This window comes from Cyprinus carpio, chromosome A4 (genome assembly GCF_018340385.1).
Source record: "Cyprinus carpio isolate SPL01 chromosome A4, ASM1834038v1, whole genome shotgun sequence".
In the NCBI taxonomy this organism is placed as follows: domain Eukaryota; kingdom Metazoa; phylum Chordata; class Actinopteri; order Cypriniformes; family Cyprinidae; genus Cyprinus; species Cyprinus carpio.
Genome location: NC_056575.1, coordinates 14514808 through 14538433, shown reverse-complemented (window position 1 = coordinate 14538433; position 23626 = coordinate 14514808). Strand labels below are relative to the sequence as shown.

Below are 23626 nucleotides of genomic sequence, written 5' to 3'. Positions count from 1 at the left end.
TTCATACTGGCTCCCGGCCCAATGTTTCCAACCATTTGCTGTGAGAACAGATGAGATAATATTTTTGTTTAGAATAGAATACAATACTACTTCACTTCAAAAATAAATATATTTAAAATAAAAACAATTCAATAAAATTAATATTTTATATATAATATTTATATTAATATAATATACAACATTAAAATAAATAATTTTTTTATTTTTATATTAAAATATACTTATTATATGAATAACTTTTTCCAATGTCCAAATGAAAAATTGGTCAAGCAACTTGGTTTTGTTATATATATGTTATATATATATATATATATATATATATATATATATATATATATATATATATATATATATATACACACACGAGTATGAGTGTGTGTATATATAGTTACATTTCAATATTATGTCATATTATATTATATGAATATTTTTCAGCAGTCTAATTGAATAATTAGTTGAGCAGCAGGGTTCCCGTGAGAAATCTGGAAAAGTCAGGAACTTTTTGTCATTTCCAGACCTGAAAGAATAAAATCTTTATAGTTCATAGGCATGAATATAATTTTTTTTATAATTAAAATCAGCTCTAAGATATTTCATCAGCTAACAATGGGTGTCTTCTGAGTTCAGTCTCTATAAAAAGATTTAAAAAAATACATTTACCCAGTAATTACATAGGACTGGAACCATTCAAATGAGTCTTTCAGAAGGTGAGAGAACTATTATTACTCCGGTTCATTTGCCACACACTTCCACATATCATTGCCTTATGGGATGCTGTGTCTCACATGATGTGCTGTGGTGGAATGCTGCACATTTTGTCAATTGGTAATAGTTTCATGCATACAGAATATTATATTGTGCACAGTATGCATAATGCATACTACTAACTTCCAAAAACAGTAGTTAGTATGCCATTCCAAACTCATTCGAATACCCAGTGTGTGTTTTGAGTGGCTGAGAAATAAGAGCAGACCCCGAAGTCTTGGCTGCTGTTTAGGAATTCATGAAGAAAAGCCCAGCAGGGCAGAGAGGTCTCAGAGCTCAGAGAAAGAAGAAAACGGGAGGAGGAGGGAATGATGACTAAAGTCCTTTTACTTCCACCTTGATAAATGTGACACTTGCATGGAAGTCGAACCTTTTGAAGCATGACTCTTATTAGGACAAAATCAAATGGATTACACCCAGATGTCTTCAAACACGTCCTTTACTGTAGAGCGGTAAATGATAGATTGCCGACCCGTGCAGACTCATTGAATAGCAGCATTAAGCAGGCCATCAGAGCCCGGAATGAGAGCGTCACAATCCATCCCAGACTAATTGATAATCTGCATTCTAGACGCTCTGGTAGTCTAGACATCAGACAAACTAAATGCATTATGAGCATGCGATTGATCAACAGCAGGTACAGACTTTGTAATAACTTCCTTTCTCTCTCTCTCTCTCTCTCTCTGTTCACATCCACAGAGCGACAGACTATCCAGGTATGTATCCCAAAACACAACCAGGTCACTTAAGAGCAGCTTGTGTTCATGCTTATTATAAGAACTCAAATGAATAATATAAGTAACCCTCATTTCCCCCCCTCAGGAATGACCCTTCCTCCCTCGACCGTTACGAGCCTTTGAGTAGCCGTGGCATTGGGGAGAGCCGGCGGCCGTACTCTCGCTTCGAAAGAGACGACACCAATGATTATAAGAAGGTACAAACTTTGCACTGTATGATTACGCCCTGTAAAATACTGACTTCCTTATGGTTGTGTGTTTACCCAACATGCTCTATCCGCTTGTAGCTTTATGAGCAGATTTTAGCTGAAAACGAGAAGTTGAAAGCTCAGTTACGTGATACAGAACTGGAGCTGGCCGACCTGAAACTACAGCTGGAGAAAGCCACGCAGGTGAGATCCTGTCCACGATTCATTTTCTGAGAGAAGGGATGAGAAAGAACAGAAAGTGCTAGAATCATTCAATCAGATAAATAAATGAATCCAAATGAATCCAACCAATAGGCCAGGAAAAGAAAGCCCCTGTACTCATCCATTGTGTTGTTTGTGTTACAGAGGCAGGAGCGCTTTGCTGATCGATCGCAGCTGGAGATGGAGAAAAGGGTAAAAACAACTGTTACTTGAATTTGTTGTCTCGTGAAGCATTTAATGTATCAAATCATCTTTCAACATCTAAGTTAATGTGCCATGGCAGTAGATAAGCAGCAGTTCTTCACACTAATGCAATGATCCTTTATGGATAAAGCCCCATATCAGCACATCTCAACTCAAATGCTGAGATGTTTACAAACTGAATTCTGGCCTCCATCGGCCAAATGGTTTGTAACTGTTCCACACTGGTTTATGTCTGAAGGTTGCAGGCAGGTGTCAGGCTCAGCTGAGTGCTTTGGGTAACGTTTAACCTGAATTTAAAGTGTTTACAGCTCTGCTAGTGGCTGAATCACGTGCCTCTCACAGCCTCGGGGGCTTGGAAGCAAACCCCATCAGCCAATCACGATCCCTCTTTCACTCTTTTTCTTGAAATCACTAAAGCGACACACCTTTCCAGACTTGAAAAGAATAATGTATCCTGTGAGATATAGAGTATGGTGTGCTATCTGCATGTGTGTGGGACATTATCTTTGTGTGAAAATCATTCTAAAACATACTTGCTTTTTTGTTCCTGTTACATCTGTATTTACGTAGTTAACATGTATACTAGTTATTTACATTATTCCTTCAATTATGCACTAATTTTTCTGTTGTAAAAACACACAACACAATACAAAAAAAATAAACTTAACTTTTTTAAATTTAAACTACTAATTTTTTTTTTTTTTTCTTTTCTGAGAACACATTTATTTTATATTAATTAATTATAATCAATTATATACAATTATATATATGTATATAAGTTATTACGTAACTTCATGTGCTCAGACCAGGTGTGAGCTTGAACAAACCGGACTATATTTCTAGCTCTTGATCTGCTTCACTAAGCAGTGTGTGGTTTCCTTCACTTTGTTCACTTCTTTCTCTGTTTTGACGTTGAGTCACATGATGTATCCGTGATTCTGTGTGTGCATCTTTCTTTGTTTGCAGTGATGGTGAATCATGCAGATGTTTGTTTTTTTATGGCCATGTGAGCTAACTTGTGTATGTGTGTGTGTGTCTGCAGGAAAGAAGAGCTCTAGAAAGGAAGATCTCTGAGATGGAGGAGGAACTAAAGGTACTTTTTTTAAAAACTGTGTTTGTTGTGTGCATCACCAATAAAACATCAATAAATACAAAAATATAAAACTTTGCATGTTTGTGAACTTCGATCCATTTTTTGTAGAAATGTGTTTAAGTTTTTATGTGTTTGTATGTGTTTGTATGGCTAAGTATGCTAGCATATAGATTACCTCAGTTATAACATCCATGGACTAAAAGCTAAAGTTTACCCATTTCAGCCATATTGTTATATTGTACGTTCTTTCAAATCTCTTTTCTGACATGAATATCTTATGACAAGTTGGCTCTTGTGATATATTTTTGTAAATGTTTGTTTGTGGCGACTACAAAGAAGTTAATGTTAAAAGAGGTGTGTGTGGAAGGGTAGCAAGATTTATAATTTTTGGAGGTTTTGTAAGACATTTTCTTGAGCCTTTGCGTGTTTTAACCTTTCTGCGACATGATGGATTGTATTATAGAGCATTACAGAGTTCACCACTGAATTCACACTATTTCTTAAAGGGATACTCCACCCCAAAATGAAAATTTTGTCATTAATCACTTACCCCCATGTCGTTCCAAACCCGTAAAAGCTCCGTTCGTCTTCGGAACATGATTTCAGATATTTTGGATGAAAACCGGGAGGCTTGTGACTGTCCCATAGACTACCAAGTAAATTACACTATCAAGGTCCAGAAAAGTATGAAAAGCATCGTCAGAATACTCCATCTGCCATCAGTGGTTCAATCGTAACGTTATAAAGCGAACGAAAATACTTTGTGTACGCGGATAAAAAAAAAATAACGACTTTATTCAACAATTTGTCTCCTCTGTGACACTCCACATCAGCGCAGCACCATTTTGGAGAATCTGAGCTGAACACAGGCAGCTTATGCTCTTCTCTGTCAGCCGCGCCACAAGGATATGCCGTTTAATTTCAAATCAAAGAGTAAATATATGTAGAAAACGTATTCTTGTGTCGCGGCTGACACAGAAGAGCGTACGCTGCGTGCGTTCAGCTCAGATTTGCCAAAATGGCGCTGCTCTGATGTGGAGTGACACAGAGGAGATAAATTGTTGAATAAAGTCGTTATTTTTGTTTTATCCGCGTACAAAAAGTATTGTTGTCGCTTCAAAACGTTACAGTTGAATCACTGATGGCATATGGACAATTCTGACGATGCTTTTCATACTTTTCTGGACCTTGACATTGTATTTTACTTGGCAGTCTATGGGACTGTCACAAGCCTCCCGGTTTTCATCCAAAATGTAAGTGATTAATGACAAAATTTTCATTTTGGGGTGGAGTATCCCTTTAAGAGTGTATGTGTGTATTTGTGTTCATGTATGTGTATTTTTTTTTTTATTGCCAATGAAATTGCTTGTTATTTGTGTTTACATGTTTTTTTTTTTTTATAGTATTGTTATTTTGTACTCTCACACAGCAATTTCTGCCTGATGATAAAAAATTATAGCTTGAAATAACTAGAAAAATTCTATTTATAAAAAAAAAAAAAATCCATGACATTTTAGAAATTTCCATTCAGGTCTAGAAATCACACTTTTTTAAAAATTTTTAAATTGTTTTTAAGGGAACAAATTGATTTTTAGCTGTTTTAGCTTAATTTTTTGTTTATTTTAGATCATTTTAAACCATCTTAATGTCCACTTGGAAGTGTGCTTAAGCCCCCAGTTGGCCTAGACTCCCTAAAAAAATAGATGTCTATTAAATGTCCCCATTTATAGCTAAGTGAATGTGTGTGTTTGTTTTTTCCTTTTCAATTTCTTTGAATTATTTTTGAGATCCCATACTTTTTTTCCCTTCAGTAATCTATCGTTCACTTTAATAGTTTACGTTATCACATTATTCCTTTTCTGCATTTTTTTTTTTTTTTTTGTCTGATGTCTATCCTCTTCTCCTCTATCGTTCTTTGTCTTTCTCTGTCTCCCGTAGAATCTTCCTCAGGTAAAGCAGGTGCAGTCTCTGCGTCAGTATAACGAGCGTTTGCAGGCAGAGAACAGGGCGCTGGCCCGCGTGCTCTCCAAAATCTCACAGGGCTGCAGCCACCTTCCCGCTGTAGACCTGTAGACCCGCCCCCACCTCCCCTTACACCCCTCCTCATGCTCCATTCAGCTCCGCCCACGCCCATATAAAGGCAGGTGCCAGCCTGTGTCTGAGCTGATACTCCGCCTCCCTTTTTGGGGCTTTTTTGTTTGTTTGTTTGAAAACACAGTACAGTTATTGCTAAAAATGGCTACAAAATACTGTACCTTTTATGTATTTTTAAAAATGACTGATATTTTGCGCACTTTTTTTTATCAGTATAAAAATGTGTCGTCATTAAAACAGTACATACAATAATTCTACTGGATTTTTTTTTTACGAATGACATTATACAAAAGGCATGTTTCTTTAATTAATATTAATTAAAAATTAAAACACTAATAATTTTTACCTGGATTATGAATTATGTTACAAATGACATGTTAAATTTTGCTTTGATTTAGAATATTTACATTTTAGTTTTACAAATAAAATTTTACAAATTGTCAGTACTAAAAATGTATATTTTCATTAAACACAGCTCATATGAATCGTACAGTCCCTGCTATTTTTGAAACTCTTCTTTTTAGTAATAAATTGTACTGTTGTTGTTTTTTTTCTTGACTGGTTTATACCAAAACAAAAATATTTTCTGGATGACTCCAGCATCTTGCATGATGACCCCAACATCTTTCATGAGAAACCAAACATATTTTCTTGAAATCAAATATAGTTTCTCGGTCCCAGATTTTTTTGGTTCTGGAGCTGAACTGCTATTTATGCTCTGCCTGGGGCTAATCTGGATTGCATGGCTTCTGGAAACTCATGCATTTTAATCCACAGATTGTCGCTGGCAAATGCTTAAATTACTTTGGAGCTTTTCTAGCATAATCTAGCCGATTGTATACAGAATGAAACCCATTTTTTTGGATGCTTATCTGTTTGCTGACAGGCCTCAAACACCGTATAATATAACTTTTTTGTCTAGGTATTTCTTTTTCTCAGTTCTGTTTTGTGACTTACTTTAACACTTTTTTTATGGACTGTTTTAATGCATTTTTCTAGTCTACAACTGCAGTACTCAAACTGTAAACCTCTCTCTTGGGAAGTATCATTACATCGTTAAAATGTAATTGTCAGTGGCAAGTTTATCACAAGGAAGTTGCTTCTTTGCGTTCCTGCAAAATATCTAATGGCTTTTTGTGAGAAAGTGAAGTCAGGGCTTTTGCTTAACTTCCTTTAGTTGTTCAAAAATAGAAAGAAAGTCACACAGGTTTGGATCCATGAGGATGAATAAACAGTGATGACTTCTTCATTTATGGTTGGACTATTACTTCATCTAGTTGCTCCCAACTGATCCTTTTTCGTAAACATGTTTGATTGTATTTACAAAACTCTGTTTCCTGTTAGTCCAATTAGTAGAGTAGTTTTCCTGACTTCTGTCTGTCTGTGCAGTGTTGCACGGTCAGTGAGGGCAGGGGTGGTGAAATCTCAGCTACAGATCTCCACTTCAACACTGTAACCTGAAGACTGAAGCGGCTCGGCTATCGAGTAGCACTCAGTGTTGTGGTTTATACAGACACTTGTGTTCCAGCCCCTTTATTTATTCCGTCCAGTCGAGGACACACAAAGGGACTCTGTGTGTACAGAGAGAGAGAGGAGTCCTGTCCTAATCTTGAGAGTGCATGGCTACGGTTTCCCATTGATCTGCAGTGTGCCTGTGTGGATTTACAGTGCCTTTTTACCGAAATGGTGCTGGTTCTTGTGATTTAGGAATCTCAGAAAACTCAGAAACAGGCTCATTTCCACTGATTTCAGAGCCAAATGGTGCAGCAACTTTTGTAATTATAATTATTTTGATATTTAATTTATTTTGCTGTAGCAATTATTATGTTATTTTGTTTTGCTATTGCAATAATTGCACATATAAAAAGTGATTCCAGATCAGACACCATCACCATGTCGGGGAAAAGGAGGGTTGTGTTGAATAGGAAGCGCTGTTCGAAGGAAGGAAGGACACGGCAATTAACAAACAGCAGCATCTAGAGCCACACCAACAACACAACACTTGTCCTTGTCTGTTAATCTAACCCGTCCCTCTCCCGTTCTCTCTTCCAGACGCTACCAGACTTGAAAGCAGACAACCAGAGGCTAAAGGACGAGAACGGAGCGCTGATCCGAGTCATAAGCAAGCTTTCCAAATAGAAAAGACCCTCTCCACAACCTCCGACAGTAACGGTATTGCACATCTAGATATTAATACGAGACAATGGCGACAAGAAGGCTCCGTCTCCCCCTCGGTTTCTCAGTCCTCAGCTTTCCCTCGCTTCTCCGCTCCACCACCTCTCCACCACTCACACAGAGCCACTGCGTTTACAGAACTAAGGAAAAGCGTTAGACGAGAGAATGGCATTGAACACTTTGCGGGCGGGGAAAGCCTCGAAAACTATTTAACCAATAAGCCTTAGTTGTACATAAGTCACTTGCATCAAATTTCTCTTGGCTGTCACAGAACACCTGATTTTATTTGTGCCACACTTTTTTTTTTCTTTCTTTTTGTGATCTATCCTTCTTTTTTTTTTTTTGTTGTTGTTATTGTTTTTTTGCTCCACTCTGTATAGATGCATTATGCAATGTGCAGCTCTCTCCTTTCATGTCCTCTTCCTGTCCTCATCAGCCACCCCCCACCCCCCAAATCGTGCTAGAAGTCCCGCCTCGTCCTCAGAGGCACTGTCTCTCAGCAGAAGACTTCCCAGCATTCCACAATGTTGGCGCACGCGCACGCTCCGCACACTTCCTCCTCTCTCTCGACGGACCCCTGGCTTTACCGATTAGGTGGACCTCGTGGAATCGAAGCTTTCACTTATGTGCAATATATGCATTTCTTTCTATACAAATGCTTTATGAATGAGTCCGTCACTAGTAAATGTTCACTCTTTCACCACTTTCGTGGCTCACCCTGGATTCCTTCCTCTCCCCCCGACTTCTTTCTCTCGTTTCTTTGAGTTTGTAGTGTAGTCGATGGTTTATATCTTGTACTCCTCACGTTGTTTTAGCAGGTACTGAGTGAAGTTGTATATACCTGTATGTATTGTTTGAGACCAGCACATGGCATGCATTTATGGTTCCCTGTCTGTTACTATTGAAATATACCAACTCCAGAGGACAAAGTGTGTTTTAACTATTTCCTCCTCCTTTTATAGTTGGAAAAGACATTGAATAACAATAGAGCCGCCCTCTTCAAAGAGAGAAGGCTGCACTTCTTCAGTGCATTTTTTTTCCTTTTCTCTTCTTCTCAGTTTTAAAAGTGTTCATGGTAATTGTGAGATAATAATATAATTGCTTCACTACATTTCACACATTTTATTCAGTATCTTTGGAAGAGTGCTGTTTATTTTTTTCCCTTTATTTTTTTTCTCCTTTTTCCAGTTTTTGTTCTTTTTTCTTTTGTTTTTATGCTGTAGTATTAGCCAAGGTGTTGTCACTAAAAAGAAGATCCTAGATATCGCTAACCCAGTCCTTTTTACAATGTCTACATGCACTGTCAATGCCATGTCAGGAGTCTTGCTGTCCGGTTTAGCGAACTTTTTGCCACCGTGTCAGATGAAGTCCATGCATCGGAAACACGTTTTATGCATTTCAGTGGCCTTTTACTTAAATACTGTAGTCGGAAAAAAATGTCGCTGTAGTTGGACTGTCAGCTGTCTCCTCTTTGGTTTAGGTTTTTAATTTGTTGTTGTTGTTTTTTTTTTTTCCTTTTTAAATTTCCCATCATCTTGTAAAATAGATGTGTGGCTTCATCCGTGCAAGCTGTGCTGTGACTACCAACCACTGAGAGTTAATTAAAATAAACTTGTACATTGTAAAAATCTTTCTGCTTTTGCGTCCTATTTATTTATTTTTTTCTTTACGTTTTTTGATGACTCAAATGCTTTTAGATGTGCGAACCAGTCAACTGTTTATTATCAGATTATCATGTTGTTATATGTAATAAACTCAACCTGTTGAGATCCGGTGCCCATTCTTATATAAATAAATAAATGCATACATACAAGTACTTTTCATGAGTTTTCAGGGATTGAAAAAGGATGATTGGATTGGATGCTTCTCTTTTGTTACTTCCATATCTCACATTGTTAAATAAATAAATAATAGTATTTAATGAATAGTATAACAATTAATTTTCATTTATTTTCTAGATATGATTTTAGGAATAATCTTTGAATACAGTCCAGGTTTTAAAGGGATCTTACACTTTAAAAAAAAAAAATATATGATATTGAAAAAATAGTAAGTTGCACCTTTTTTCAAATATATGGAAGCACGTTTCCGGCACTGAAAAATAAAAATAAAAAAGGTAATTGCGACTTTTTATCTCACAATTCTGACTTTTTATTTTTCTCAGAATTGCATGATTTAAACTCACAATTGGGCGAAAAACTCTATAGTGAGATATAAACTCGCAATTGCAAAACATAAAGTCGCAATTCTGAGAAATAAAGTCAGAACTGCGAGATACAAACAATTGTGAGTTAAGAAGTCAGAATTGCGAGATATTAACTCGCAATTCTGAGAACATATCAGTCTTTTTCCCCCCTCAAAATTGGAATTTAACTCGCAATGGCAAGTTTATATTACGCAATATATGACTTTATAACTCACATTTGCGAGTTTATATCTCACGATTCTGAGAAAAAGTCAGAATTGCGAGATCTAAACTCGCAATTGCGAGAAAGTGAGAATTGCAAGTTTTTATCTCGCAATTCTGACTTTATAACTTGCAATTGTGAGTTTATATCACGCAATTCTGAGTTTATATCACACAATTCTGACTTTTTATCTCGCATTTCTTCCTTTATAACTCGCAATCGCAAACATACTCCCAACAAACCTTTTAAAAAAATTTACTCAATGGCGAAAAAAAAAGCAATAACCTCTTTTTTTTTTTTTTTTAAATTCAGTGGCGGAAACAGGCTTCCATAAAAATCAGATGCTGTTGTTTTGAAATGGTAAAACTCAAAGAATTTAATCCACAGCAGCTTCAGCACCACTAGATGGCGCCTGCCTGAGCTCAGCACTTATCACTCCAGATGCTCTGCTCCAATCAGCTCTCAACCTGGCAAGCTTTTGTTAACAGGAAAAGTAGGAAAAGTGTTTCTTGATGAGTATTTTGAGTGTATTTATTCATTGTTCTTCTTTTCCTGATCTTACATAAGGCTTGCATTTCTCTGTGTGAACTCTCCAAGTATGTTTTGTTTGTTTTTTCCTCTGGGGCTTGAAGTTACCAAATGTTCTCATGACAAATCAAGATAAAACATCTTGAATTAAAGGGATAGTTCACCCCAAAATGACAGTTCTCTCAGCAAGTAAAAATCATTTTTGCATGAAACTGTATGAGGGTGTGTAAATGGTGATATCATTTTCATTTTTGTTTGAATTGTCACTTTAAATTTATTTTAGCATTTCTCACAGAACCACAATTGCGAAGTCATTTTAAGACTACTTTTAAGACTGCATTGATAAATGTGTTTAGCATTGAACGCTGCATGTTCTCATTGTGGCATGAAGAGCTCAAATAATGCAATAATACTCTGAGGATAAGAGGCTGTATGGGCAGTAATTGCACATAGTCATCCAATGGGACTTTTTTTTTTGTTGTTGTATTTTTCCATTCAAGTCTTGCAGAGACCCCTTCATTCTTCTGGTTCTAACTCAAAGCTTACTTGACAAAAATGAATGTGGAAAAGATCAGTTGGATTTACTCCCATTTTAAAATCATTAGCACCAGCAGGCCGACTTGGATCAGTTTCAGCAGTGTATGAGATTTGCCGCACTTTTTCAGCAGTTTTTCATGGTGAGACATTGCACCAGCAGGTGAAAAAGACCATGGATCCGTTATCAGCAGTGTATGCTTCATGTTTTACTGATGATTTAGGCATACAGCTCATGAAAACCCAAAAATTCCTTCTCAAAAAATTAGCATATTTCATCCGACCAATGAGGACCTTCAAATAATTATGTTCAGTTATGCACTGTGATTAAGAAATGGCTTCAGTATACAAGCACACACTGCTGGCTGTGGAAAAGGTAAATGTGAGCATTTTATTGCTTGGTGGAATTCACTATCCATCAAAACTTGCTGATAGAAGTTCAGCTATGATGAAGATAATCATCATGAATCACCCATTATTAAGATAATCATCATCAAACACCAATTAAAAATAGCACTTTCTTTCAAATACAAAGTAAAATAGAACTTACTATTCAAACACAAAGCTAAATAATCTTACTATTTCTGCATTATACAAATTAGACTAAATTCAAACAAATACAAGATCAAAAGTTAAATACATTTTAGACTAAATTTGATGATAGCTCAGATGTTTGCAAAGTTAATTTGATGATAGCTCAGAGAACCTTTTCATGATTTTTTTTTTTCACAGAAGGACCTGAAATTTGTGTACATATATTTTTTTTTTTACATTTAATTTTCACAATAGCTAATAGAAGGACATATAAATATTTTCTTTTGCTTTCAGTTTTTTTTTTAATCATCATGAATCACCAAATTCCACTTAAAATACTAGTAAAAACATAATTAAAAACATAAAATTTCCACTTTAAATGCAAATTAAAATAAATATAAAAACAAAAACCTAATTATGCATATTTAAAAATTTTGAAAATTTTTGTACTTTATTATTATTCTTTTTTTCCTCACCTTGTTACAACTGTAGACAGGGTATTTAAAAATGTTGAAAATTTTTGTGCTTTATTATTATTATTTTTTTCCTCACCTTGTTACAACTGTGGTGTTCCCAGTCAAAGCTGATGACAAAATAATGCTTTTTTTTTCATTCATTCATACTACAAAACCTTTGCTAATTAAAAGTCAAGTAGTTGATAAATGGATTAAATCAAATATTTGGTGATATAGCATAATGAGAGATTTACATGCAATTTTTAAAAGGCTGGTTATTTTTTGACCTGGAGCACCAAAGTGCCTGATGGGATTTGTGTTGGGAGACTCCAGTGTTCCTCCACAGCTGCATTCCCAGTCCATGGGATCCACCTTCCACTTCCAATTTTTGTGGAATTTACCTGATAATAATACAGTTTCTATGAGATTAATGAAACTACTTCAGTGCTTTCAGGTGATTTTATATCGTGGAATGTTGACAGTCAGGCAGCAAGTCATTGTTCAGTCTCTTAAATCAACATTCCCCAACTGAGTTGTACCGGTATATTTCCCTGTAATGAGACCAAAATTAGAGATCTTTAGGATATTTGAGGAGTTATTCCCCAGTTGACCTCCATTCATTTCTACTCATCTAGCTGGCTAAAACTCAATTATCTGCCATCTAGGCCATTGGGCTGCAGCTGAATATCTGGCGCAGACCCAGACATTGGCCTCCAGAGTCGAGGCTCATCTCTTGTTCTCCTGGAACTGTGGCACGCTGTCAATTACAACAGAAAATAATTTTGTCTCGTCCCTCAGTTTGTAAAAACAAACAGAATTGTGTTTACAGTAATGTACTTACAGTGGAAATCTATGGAGCAAGACACTCAACGGGATACACATAAAATACAAACTCAGTTGAAAGTGTCCCCACTGTGCTTAAACACTGAGTGTTAATTAATATGAATCACTTACTAACATTGTCTGAACAATGTTATGTCCAATTTTAAACTCGTCATGGCTATGTAATGTTGTTTAACCTTGTAACTTTCTAAGGATACCAAAAAAGGACTCTTTATGGAGAAAATCCACTCAGAACCAGATGATAACCAGAAGTTAATCTGCCTAAAAGAACAGTTTAGACAATTTTACGTTTCAAAATAACATTTATAAAAACCATTCAGAATGGCCTTTACTTGTGGCCTTATTTTCGAAACCTATTTTTCGAAAGAAAGACTGCAATGACTTTTCTGTCAAAATTATTTTCTGTGGTAATCGACAGCATGAATGAACATTTCTTTGAGGCAAAATTCCAGGATAAATACTTAGGTTAAACTCAGCCGACAACACTTATTGATTAACCAAAAAAAAAAAAAAAAAAAAAAAAGTTGAGCGGTTACTAAATAAGTAAATGGAGCCAATCTGTGAACATTAAAATACTGTTTCAGTAGTAAAGTTGCAAGATATAAGCAGTATGCATGTTAATATGATCTTTGTGTCAAAGATATTTACATTTTCTGTGTAAAGTTATCTAATTTGATAACTTTGTTGCCACAAAAAAAAAACAACAACAAAATAAAATTGATTTCTAATATAAGGAATCCATTTTTTGTAACATTTGTAAGTCCTCCAGAATTAGCCCAATTGAAAGTGCCTCACAGTAACCATAATGTTTGCCCCCCCCACCCCTTTTTTTCCCTTTTCAAGTAAAAACAGGCACAAGTCAGATTTTTGTGTGTGTGTGATAAATATGCAAATACCCAAATGTAATTGTTTGTAATAAACTGTTGATTGAGCTTAACTGGTACTAAACCTGGAACATTCATTGAATCTACTTCAGCTGCACTGCAATGTTCTGATTGTGACATCAGATCTTCCTTCAAAAAACAAGCATGTGAAGATGACTAAGAAAACATGTCACTATAGCCTACAGTTCAAGCCTAATTGGAGAAGTTATGTATTGCGCAAGATTACTGTTATTGTGTTGTCTAATGCATTTAGCAGTTTAATCGTTTCAGTTCATGACTAATATCACATGGTCACCCCCAGAAGAGCATAACTGGAACATCAAGAAACGAATCAAAAGTATCTGAACCAGACTTTCTTAGTTTTACAGCTTTTGTGTCTTAATAATTCATGCTGGACATTTGGTGAATAAATGAGTACAGCTGGTACTTTTTAGCATGTGGTCATTTTGAAATCATTCCCGTGCCTCCATTCAACCAGAAAACATGCTGACAATAGTTTAACATACTAATAGAGAATCATCTGAGATGTTTGGGTGAACAAAATGAACAATAAAAAGCCAACAGTTAATAAACTGAGTTGAACTAAGAGGTTTTTCATCCTTTTTCATCACATTTTTTTCACTTAAATGGTCCTGCAATGTGACAAATTATTTAAATGTACAAATATTCCCTCTAAATATATTTTGAGATCATAAAGACTATGTGTAATAATTTTAAAAGGATCACAATTTTTTTTTAAATTGTGACTGTAGGACACACTTCACACAATGGTTTGGGTTAATTATATATTTGTATTATTATATATTATTTATTACTTTGTTTATTGGGCATTTGTATCTAATGCAATGAAATTTATTTATTTTAAATGTGACTTAAGTGTACAAATAATTTTTGGAGCCACTGTGTGTTTGTGTGTGTGTGTGTGTATATATATAGCCTATATATATATATATATATATATATATATATATATATATATATATATATATATATATATATATATTCAAAATATAGTAAAATTGAGCCAGTTCCAAATATGCTTGTTCTCTTGTGGTGTAGGTTATTTTACAAATATTTGTGTGAAAATTCTTCTGCATTCAATGTGGGATCCATAAAAGAACGAATCGGTTCAAAGACATTTTCAATATCTTCAATATCTCCTAAATTAACTCTTTTAGATAGCACATATTGAGCGTGAGGGAATCAAGCAAACATATCAGACAGCTTTTAAGAAAAGACCTTGACTGATAAGAAAGCAAACTAAACTGAATTCTTTAAGTGGGAGTGACCCTCCACATATCTGCTCCTTTAGAAAATTGCATTATTGGTATGCTAAGTGGAATTTACTTAAAAGGGAAGGGTTTTTGCTGGAGAACGAGTCAAAGCAGTGAGTGACAGATGAGTGTTTGTGCTATGAGTAAGTTTCCTCAAAGCCCACTGAAACATTCTAAAAATGCATCAGCGGGTACATCACAGGCTATTTATAGACCTAATGTTTCCCCTAAAAATTTCTTCCAATTATCTCTGCCAGTGTGTGTCGAGAAGAACCAACTAGACAGATCTTAAAATGATAGTTGCGGCTGAACACAAAAGAAGATATTTTGAAGAATGTTGCATAACCAAACAATTGCTGGTAGCCACTGACTGGCTCTGTGGGCTTTAAAAACAAATTCTTTCCTTACTTTAGTTTTTTGAGTTCACTTAAATATGTCACATGGAGATCCTAAATCCTAAGGAATACTTTTGGAATCAAATCAAAAGGAATCATAAGAATGTCTAAGGGACTTTCCATATAGGACACAGAATCTATCTATCTATCTATCTATCTATCTATCTATCTATCTATCTATCTATCTATCTATCTATCTATCTATCTATCTATCTATCTATCTATCTATCTATCGGCATTTCCAGCATAACCAACAACATAAGCCTTCTTCTCGGCTATTTCCGTTGATTTTCGTAACTACTCGGAAACTCTTCAGAAGAGGGGGCAGGACTCGGCGCTCGAGTGCGCTTGTAACTAATCCAGTTCATTCCACCGGATCAGTTCACCTGAACTCCTGACGAATGTTCATGCGCGGTGCAGGTGAGCTTCACCGGATACAAACTTTCGAGGCAGCACTTTACTTTTTTTTTTTTAGTCTTTTAAAGCGAGTCCTTAATAGTTTCGGTCAACTTTAAAACAGACTTTGTGATTGTTTTAAAACAATCTTCAAACACTTCTGAGGAATGTGGCGGATCTGAAACAATACTGTTTACTGTCAAAGTCGCACGAGTCAATCTTAAAAGGAAATCATGGCAACAGGAGGATTTAAATCTAACAGCGCGACAGACTTTCTGGAGGAATGGAAAGCAAAGCGCGAGAAGATGAGAGCAAAGATGCTTGGAGATATCGCCGCCGCCACCGGGAGAAACACTGAGTTAAACAACAACGGCAGCTCGGTTAACGTTGACTGCGTCTCTTCTGCGTCCTCCTATCCGGTGGCCCGGTCTTCCTCTTCGTCCGCTCTAAAGCGACCCGAGGACGAGCCGAAGAAACCCGAGCAGCCCGGGGAAAACCTGAAGAAGACGCCGGAGAAAGTGAGTGGAGTGCCGCAGGCGGAGAGCTCGAGCCCCGCTGGTGTGGATGACAGTGATAAGGAGAGTCCCACACACAGCAAGAGCAAAGAGAAGAAGAGCTCGGGACCCAGTGCCAGGAAGGGCAAAGGACAGATAGAGAAAAGGAAGTTAAGAGAGAAGAGGAGGTCAACAGGTGTTGTCAGCATACCGTCCAGTGAGGTGAGTTCACTTTTTTTAAAGTTAACCGTTTCATCCAGGTAGCAGCAGAAGGACTATGGTCTCAGATGATATTTATAATTACAATAGTCACATACGATAAATTTACATGGTTTTCCAATGTATTACCATTGTGCATAAAAAAAAAAATAAAATAAAAAAACCTGGCAATTCCATGGTACTTCTGGTATGAGAATCTACTGGGTGGCCTTTATTGCAATCACATTTTTATGTTGCCAAAACGTAACTAAACTTTGCATATTAAGTATAAAAACATGGTATTACAATAGCAAGTAAAACAGACAAACATTGGCCATCGTACAAATAAGGATGTCAATACCATGAGTCTTTAATAGGACTTTTAAACTTTGTCAATGCATCATGTCCTTAAAGACATGATAATGGATACTTCGACATAAACCATAATACTGAAGGACTGCCATATTAATATGCCATGTATTTACATGTAATTTAAAAAATACCATGGTATTACCCCTATGCTAGTTTCCAAATAAACCCAATGATCTTACTGATGGCACCATGACAAACATAGTTATACAGTGTTACTTTTGTGTGAGTGATCTGTTGGACCATATACTGAGTTGCAACTATATTTTAGCCGGGTTTTGTAAATGAAATATAAAAACATGGTATTACCACAGTGCTGTGTCCATAAAACCATTGATTATTTTGTCATTATACTTTGATGCGTACCATGACACTGAAGAATTGACAGTTAGTGCTCCATTGTATTTACATGTACTTCAAAGCATACTGTGGTATTACCATCATGCCAGTTTCCCCAAAAAATATTTAAATATTTAAAACAGTAATACTGTGCTACTTGTGTAACTTATCTGTCATCCCATTTCTACTGACTTGGAGTTGTACCCATATTTAGGGTACTTACAGACATTATCCCAAATATGTTTTGTAACTAAAGTAGACAAGAATGTGTTTGCCATCGTACTGCTGTACAAAAAAAAAAAAGTTGGCATTATTGGAACCACATTTGGTATGTAGATCTTAACCAAGCCATACTATATGACTACAAAACATGATATTAACTGTTTTATCATTCTCCATAAACATGGAAACATCATAGCACCTCTTTTGTAAGTGATCTGTTGGTCCATTTGTGCAAACTGGCATTTTTGCAACCACATTTGCTTACATAGATACAACTCCAGCCAAGTTATGAAACTTAAGTAGAAGAAGCTGTAATCTGAAATCCATTGTTAAATGTCTATCCCATCAGTTCACTCCTTATGTAATGTATGTGAAACGTCTGTTCAAAGCATGTTCTCCTCCAAGCAACTCACACATAAATCAAGACTAGAAGGCACTGAGTTTGATCAGTAACAGATTGAGATAATATTATACATACTTTCTCTGTTTTATGATTTATAATGACCTCGGTTTGCAGAATAACATTCCATATCATGTGATGTAGATGATGGAGAACATGGTACAGCTGTTCCTCTAGTTTAAGACACTTCGTGTGCTGATCATAACAACTGGTGTTCAAAACATGCCAACTGACTGATAAGTTTCACCTGGTGACCACTGCTATCTCTCGCCCTTTCAACCCACCATGTTCCCCCGCATGAGCAAAGGGAGGCTCGTTAGTGCAGTATGCCACTGGCATACCTACTGGAGCTGTGAATGTCTGCGTACCAGCCAGCTCCACTGCCACACAGATAGTTACTGTTGGAGGCTGACCAGTATGTCTGCTTTGGCTGAAGACATCCTGTCATTAGCCTCTTGCACTGTGCCAAGGTAAAGTAGTTTGGGAAGTGGGCGCAGGCAAAGACCGAATGTTAGGGTGTCTTAAGTGAGAGATAAGTGTGCAAGTATACACATTATTGCCCCATGGTCTCTCCGGGGCTGTATCTGCAAGAATGCAAATGTGGGGCTGGTTAAATTATTTATCATTTTGACAATTTATTTTTACTCCGTCTAGGGTTGTAGTGAGCATAAGCAAGGGAGCATGGCATGCCGGCGTGTATGTGTGAAGGCAATTAATGGCCATGACCTGCTGTCTAAACACATTTAGCCAGGGTCCCATCACCTGAAACTATTATTTATGCCTGATATGGTGTCCAACCAAATGTCTCGCACCTGTTGGACATGTCAAACAGGTCCAATGTCTGCTTGGTTTTGTGGAAATGCACTTAGCTTTTCAAGAAAAGATATGCAGTAAACCAGATATTTGGACTTTCCCTGTACTTCCTGCTGTGGCTTCAAATTTATAGGGCTCATTGTTCCACCGTGTGCATTTAGCAGCACGCTGTGAGTTATTGGATACTTTCGGAGCCTCCCAGCTCTCCGCTCTAAACCTAAACTTTGTTTCCCATTGTCATTGTGATGGGTGCTGATAATGTCTATAAAGCCTGCCCCAAACTACAGCTCTGAGTAATTCATCAGCAATTCATTGCTGCTGACTTTGCAAATGAGAAATCCATTGCAAACACCTTTAAGCAGGCCTCAGCCTTTTGTATATGTGTATGTCCCACTGTAACTTTAATCCATAACTTGTTTGTTTAGTATTTCAGATCTGAAAGTTCATATCACCAGCCAGAACATTTGATAAATGTTCCCTTGCTGCGTATGTTTAGCTAGGGTGACTGAGAAGTTTGTTTTAATTTCAGAATGTTTGGATCAGTGCTGCTCTAATAAACGCAAATGCTATTGTTTGACATCTGGCCGAGTCTCAAACTCCTCACGACCCGTTTGGAGATAAAAGCCTCCATGTCCGGTCTGCTTGGCGGTTTTCCATTTCAAATTCCAAATCCAGCATAAACGACATTCTCAACTCTATGTGGTGTGAAAACCTTGAGTTGGTGTTTGCACAGGAGAACTGGAGAGGAACCTGAATACGGCTGTTCATCAGCAGGGCGATTGTTTTATATTTTTTTCCATTTGGATGGAATTCGGAACCCTGAGAAATAAATATTTATGATTATTTCTTGCTGAAGGAGTTGCTAGCGGCAATGAGCCAGGTCGTTTTTCAATGTCTGAGACGAAGTTTGGCAATTTAAAGCTCGACTAGGCCTACATACTGCAACGCTGAAAGAGATCGTACCTTACTGTTTACTTTTTGAAGCCACTGGGAATTTTCTGTACATTTGTAACATTTGAACAGGAAACCTGGACTAACTGGCAAATGTTGGAAGCAGTCATGTGGATGAAAAACAGTCCTTAACATTTCCTTATCTTCTGCTTCTAGTGAACTGTAGGGTCTGGTTAACCAAACAAGGCCCTCGTACAAGCAAATCACGTCTAGAGGAAGTCAAATACTTTTATTAAAGCACGACGTATATCTTGTGGACTGCTGTTTTAAACCTGCGGTTGTTGATCAACTTATTGTTAGCGGTAGGTGACCTGTTGTTAAATGTCAGAAATAAAACATTGCACCTTGGTTAACTGGCGTCGTATAACGTCAAACATGAAAATTAGATTTAGCAGTTTTATGACTTTGTACATTTGCCATTGTTGGCAACGGTCTACTGCCTGGAATGAGACTTTGTGGCCTAAACAAGCATGGGACGCCATGTTTTGCAGTCACCATTTTTTCCAAACAAGGTCACCTCAAACACTACAAATACCTCTGAGATTCAGTCATGGGTAAGCAGCCCATTAACGCTTTCTCCTTTTGTTTTTAGAGCATTCCAGGCTATGTACAAAGAGTAGCGGAGTATTTTTAGTAATCATTTCAATAAGGGAAATTCCTGGGTTTATTTGTTACCACTGATATTTGTATTAGAGGCTACTCTGCATTCATGTTCTCCACCAGAAGTGTAATGCCATTAAGTGGAGATAATGAACATCTTGAAAGTTTATAAACTGAAGTCCTGATAAAATGGGTAGAGTCTCACTTTATACTCGGGGTCCTGCTACGAGGCTCTGGGAAGGTTTCTTGGATGTCAGGCCTTGTTAATGTACTGCTCAACAGTCAAAGCATGATGTACTACATCCATTTAACTGTCGGATCAAATCAGCACACATAATTGGAGAGCTGGAATGCGATGAGCCAAGACTCCCTGTACTGGCCCTCTGAGCGGTCACCCTTCTCCTCAGATTACATTTCGCTACATCTTACCTAGCTGTCCGGTCTTCTCAAAAATGACGCGGACTGACTCACTTTGAGTTCAGAATTTATGCTGTTCCTTGTTTATGATGCTTGACAGGCATTGCCATTTTCTCTGCGAGCCACAGTTATTTCCGTTGCATGTCGTAATGATGCATATACGATGATAGCGCCACCTTATGTGTTTGGGTTCATCTCTTAGGAACAGAATGGTCACGGTGTGTGCACATGAATTAGCTAGCTGGTTTATTGTGACAATTGTGCGTTCATCACTCTTTCTCATTGGTGTAGACAGTGTGTAGGTATGAACTCTATAAATAGCCCTTTTCCAGGCTTGTGTGTTTAGACTTGCTCTTTTTGTTTGCTTGAGAAATATCTCAGTGCTTTGTCAGCGTCGCAGTGACGCATTGCTACAGATCGAGTCGTCACTTATTAACGTGCTGCAGCCACCACATAGAGAATGAATTATATGACCTGTTGCTCCCTCAGTGTGGCCCACTCTTATCAAGTATATTTGTCTGTGTTCAAGAGTGGTTGCTTCTTGAAGCCTTTAGTATCAGTTGGCAGAGTTCAAAAGAGGAACGGATAAGTTTTATAATCTCTACTGAGATAGGCCACCATGTGTTGGGGAAGCTTCCCAGGCAACTCATACTATAATTAAATGAAAATCAGACTACGGTCAAGCTAGCTTTTTAACATGTTTTAACCAGATGTGACACGATAAACCAGTTAGCAGTAAAAGGTATTGAAATAATCTTTTTTATTTTTGTCATAACTGAGCACAACAGCAGATGAGTGACACTACATTTTGGTGGTTGCTTGGTTTCTTTTTCTGCAGCATTGCACTGGGTTGACCTGCATACACTGAAATATCATTGGATGAAGTATACTGCTCCTCATGCATATTAATCATCAAATATAGAGACTCGTTGTGGATAGAAGAGACTAACTCTGTATTTCGCCCACACACAAATTTCCTTGTGATTGTGATTTATGGTTAATTGTGAGAGCATTTTCGTGTTCAAACCTTTTCATGTTGCCTAGTTGGAATCTATGTATTGTGCTATATGGTGCGCACACAGTATATTTTAAATTGTAATAATATTTTATATTACAGTTTTTACTGTATTTGATTAAAAAAACTCAGCCGTGGTGTGCTTCTTTCAAAAACAATATAATAATACAAATAAGTTAATAACAATGTTTTAGCACGCTCAATTTTTTTATTGTTAGTGTACTTTTGTTGTTGTAAATATATAATGACAAAAATACAAAGTATAAAAATAGAGGGATCTCAGGTTAGATTTTTTGCAGATCAGTTTACATTAAATGCAACTAAATAGAACCAGAATTGATTAATAATTTTTTAATCAAATGAAGCTGCCAGTGATTACATATGTGAGGGTATGGAGTGCATTTGATTACAATGTACCCCCCCAAAAAATATAACAATTTATCACACAGTTCTTTGAAAAAATATATTTGTTTCTGGAAATAGCTGAGCTACTGTCAGGCTACTGAAAAACTAGTTCAACAAACACATTGACCAGTGGGCAATGTGAAAACATTTTATTTAATGTGTATTCCTCAAACAAGTGCAGAACTCTTGGAGAGAGATGCCAGCGTGTTTTTAATGATATCGGCGAACACTTTGTCTCACAGCGATTATTTACACGGCTGCCTGTTAGCTTTGGTTGTGTGCAAGCAGAAACGATGATTGTAAAATGGAGTGGATTTGGCCAGTAGTTTTTTGTGCACATTCCTTTCAGCAGGGCACTTGGTATGAGTCCGTGGTAAAACCAGGCCACTCTGCGTGATTAGGCATTAGCCTGTCTGCTTACATTCACCATTGCACAACAAGACAAACCAGCTTGCTTTTTGCTTTCTATTTTTCTTTTCTTTCTGTCATCCTTTGATTTTTCCCCCCTCCATCTCTCACCTCTTACTGTGTCTGTTTTCTCTTTCTGTCATGTGGTGTGAGATAGGCTGATATTTCAGGATCTCAAATCAGTTTCACCTGATACAAGATACTTGTTTATTGACAGAAAATAATATATAGTTGAGTCATTATTACAGTAGTTCTTATCTCCACAGTTGTTTTTAGTATTCATGCAGTATTCATGTCAAAGCAATTTGAATGAACCATTAACCTTATGAGTATATTATATTTATGTTTTATTTATGTAACTCATACTAATCTAGTCTCGCACTGTTTGTTTATTTGGACATAAATTATATTTGGCGTGCTTTTAAGAATTATATATATGTTTGTTTTTATGACCAATAATTTTAAATGTCCTTTAACCATATGCAGAACCAATTTTGAGTTATTGTTGTTAATTATAAGGCTACAACAATAAAAACTACTACAAAAATATTTTAATTGTTAATTGTGTACAGTGATACGTTTCAGACATTTCTGTAACACATGAATGGCTTTTATGTAAAAAAGTTGTTAATATTCCTGCTGACCGTTCATTGGTAATGTGTTTTTTAAGAGTATAAAAAGTAAATCAAACTGATAAATCAAAATCTGGCTTTTGGTTGTCGTATGATGAAATGAGTGAAAAGTGAAGTACATTGAAAGTGCTTGCATTGAAGGAGGATCCTGAACCATCGAGAGCAGACTATCATAGAGACTTTGATGTGGACTCTTTTGATGTGCACTTAAACAACCACTCACAAAACCCTGGCAACTACTTATTAATGCCCTAGAAACACCTAAAACACTAGCAACTGCATAGCAGCACACTAAAATCCACTCACAACACCTTAGCAGTAGCATAGCAATTCCTTGTCTCCTTCCATACAACTTTGTAGCTCAGTGCAGGCAAGTTTTACAAAGATAATCATAGCTCCAAGTTGATTTCATATTTTTGTCAGTTCACCCAATACTTCGTCATCATAGTTATAAGTTCTCCGGTATGCCACCTTGTGCCACATCTCCACGGTTACACCTCAGACTTTGATCTCAAATAAATGTGACACCGAATGCCAGTGGGGCATTGAAATAAAACACACCTTTTGTCCTCTTCTCCTTGTTTTGAGTAACATTACGGAGTAACAGCCTTAAAGAATGTAGAAATGTGAAAAA

At 36.7% G+C, this 23626-nt stretch overlaps 2 protein-coding genes across 3 annotated transcripts in view; both read left to right on the top strand.

Moving 5' to 3' along the window:
* Positions 1-9108, top strand: part of LOC109057537 (protein phosphatase 1 regulatory subunit 12A) — a 54524-nt gene extending 45416 nt beyond the window's left edge. Inside the window, exons 21-26 of one of the 2 annotated variants that reach the window (XM_042742375.1) lie at positions 1465-1481; positions 1588-1699; positions 1790-1894; positions 2057-2104; positions 3159-3209; positions 7356-9108. In XM_042742375.1, the coding sequence (XP_042598309.1) occupies positions 1465-1481; positions 1588-1699; positions 1790-1894; positions 2057-2104; positions 3159-3209; positions 7356-7442 (420 nt within the window). In that variant the 3' untranslated portion in view covers positions 7443-9108. Of the gene's footprint in view, positions 1-1464; positions 1482-1587; positions 1700-1789; positions 1895-2056; positions 2105-3158; positions 3210-5147; positions 5325-7355 lie in introns of those variants that run through there. The other variant, XM_042742382.1, reaches the window with a different exon arrangement.
* A 6577-nt stretch (positions 9109-15685) lies between these two features.
* Positions 15686-23626, top strand: part of LOC109051470 (PRKC apoptosis WT1 regulator protein-like) — a 53492-nt gene continuing 45551 nt past the window's right edge. The window contains exon 1 of the mRNA XM_042742366.1: positions 15686-16445. Coding sequence (XP_042598300.1) covers positions 15963-16445 — 483 coding nt within the window. The 5' untranslated portion in view covers positions 15686-15962. The remainder of the gene's footprint in view (positions 16446-23626) is intronic.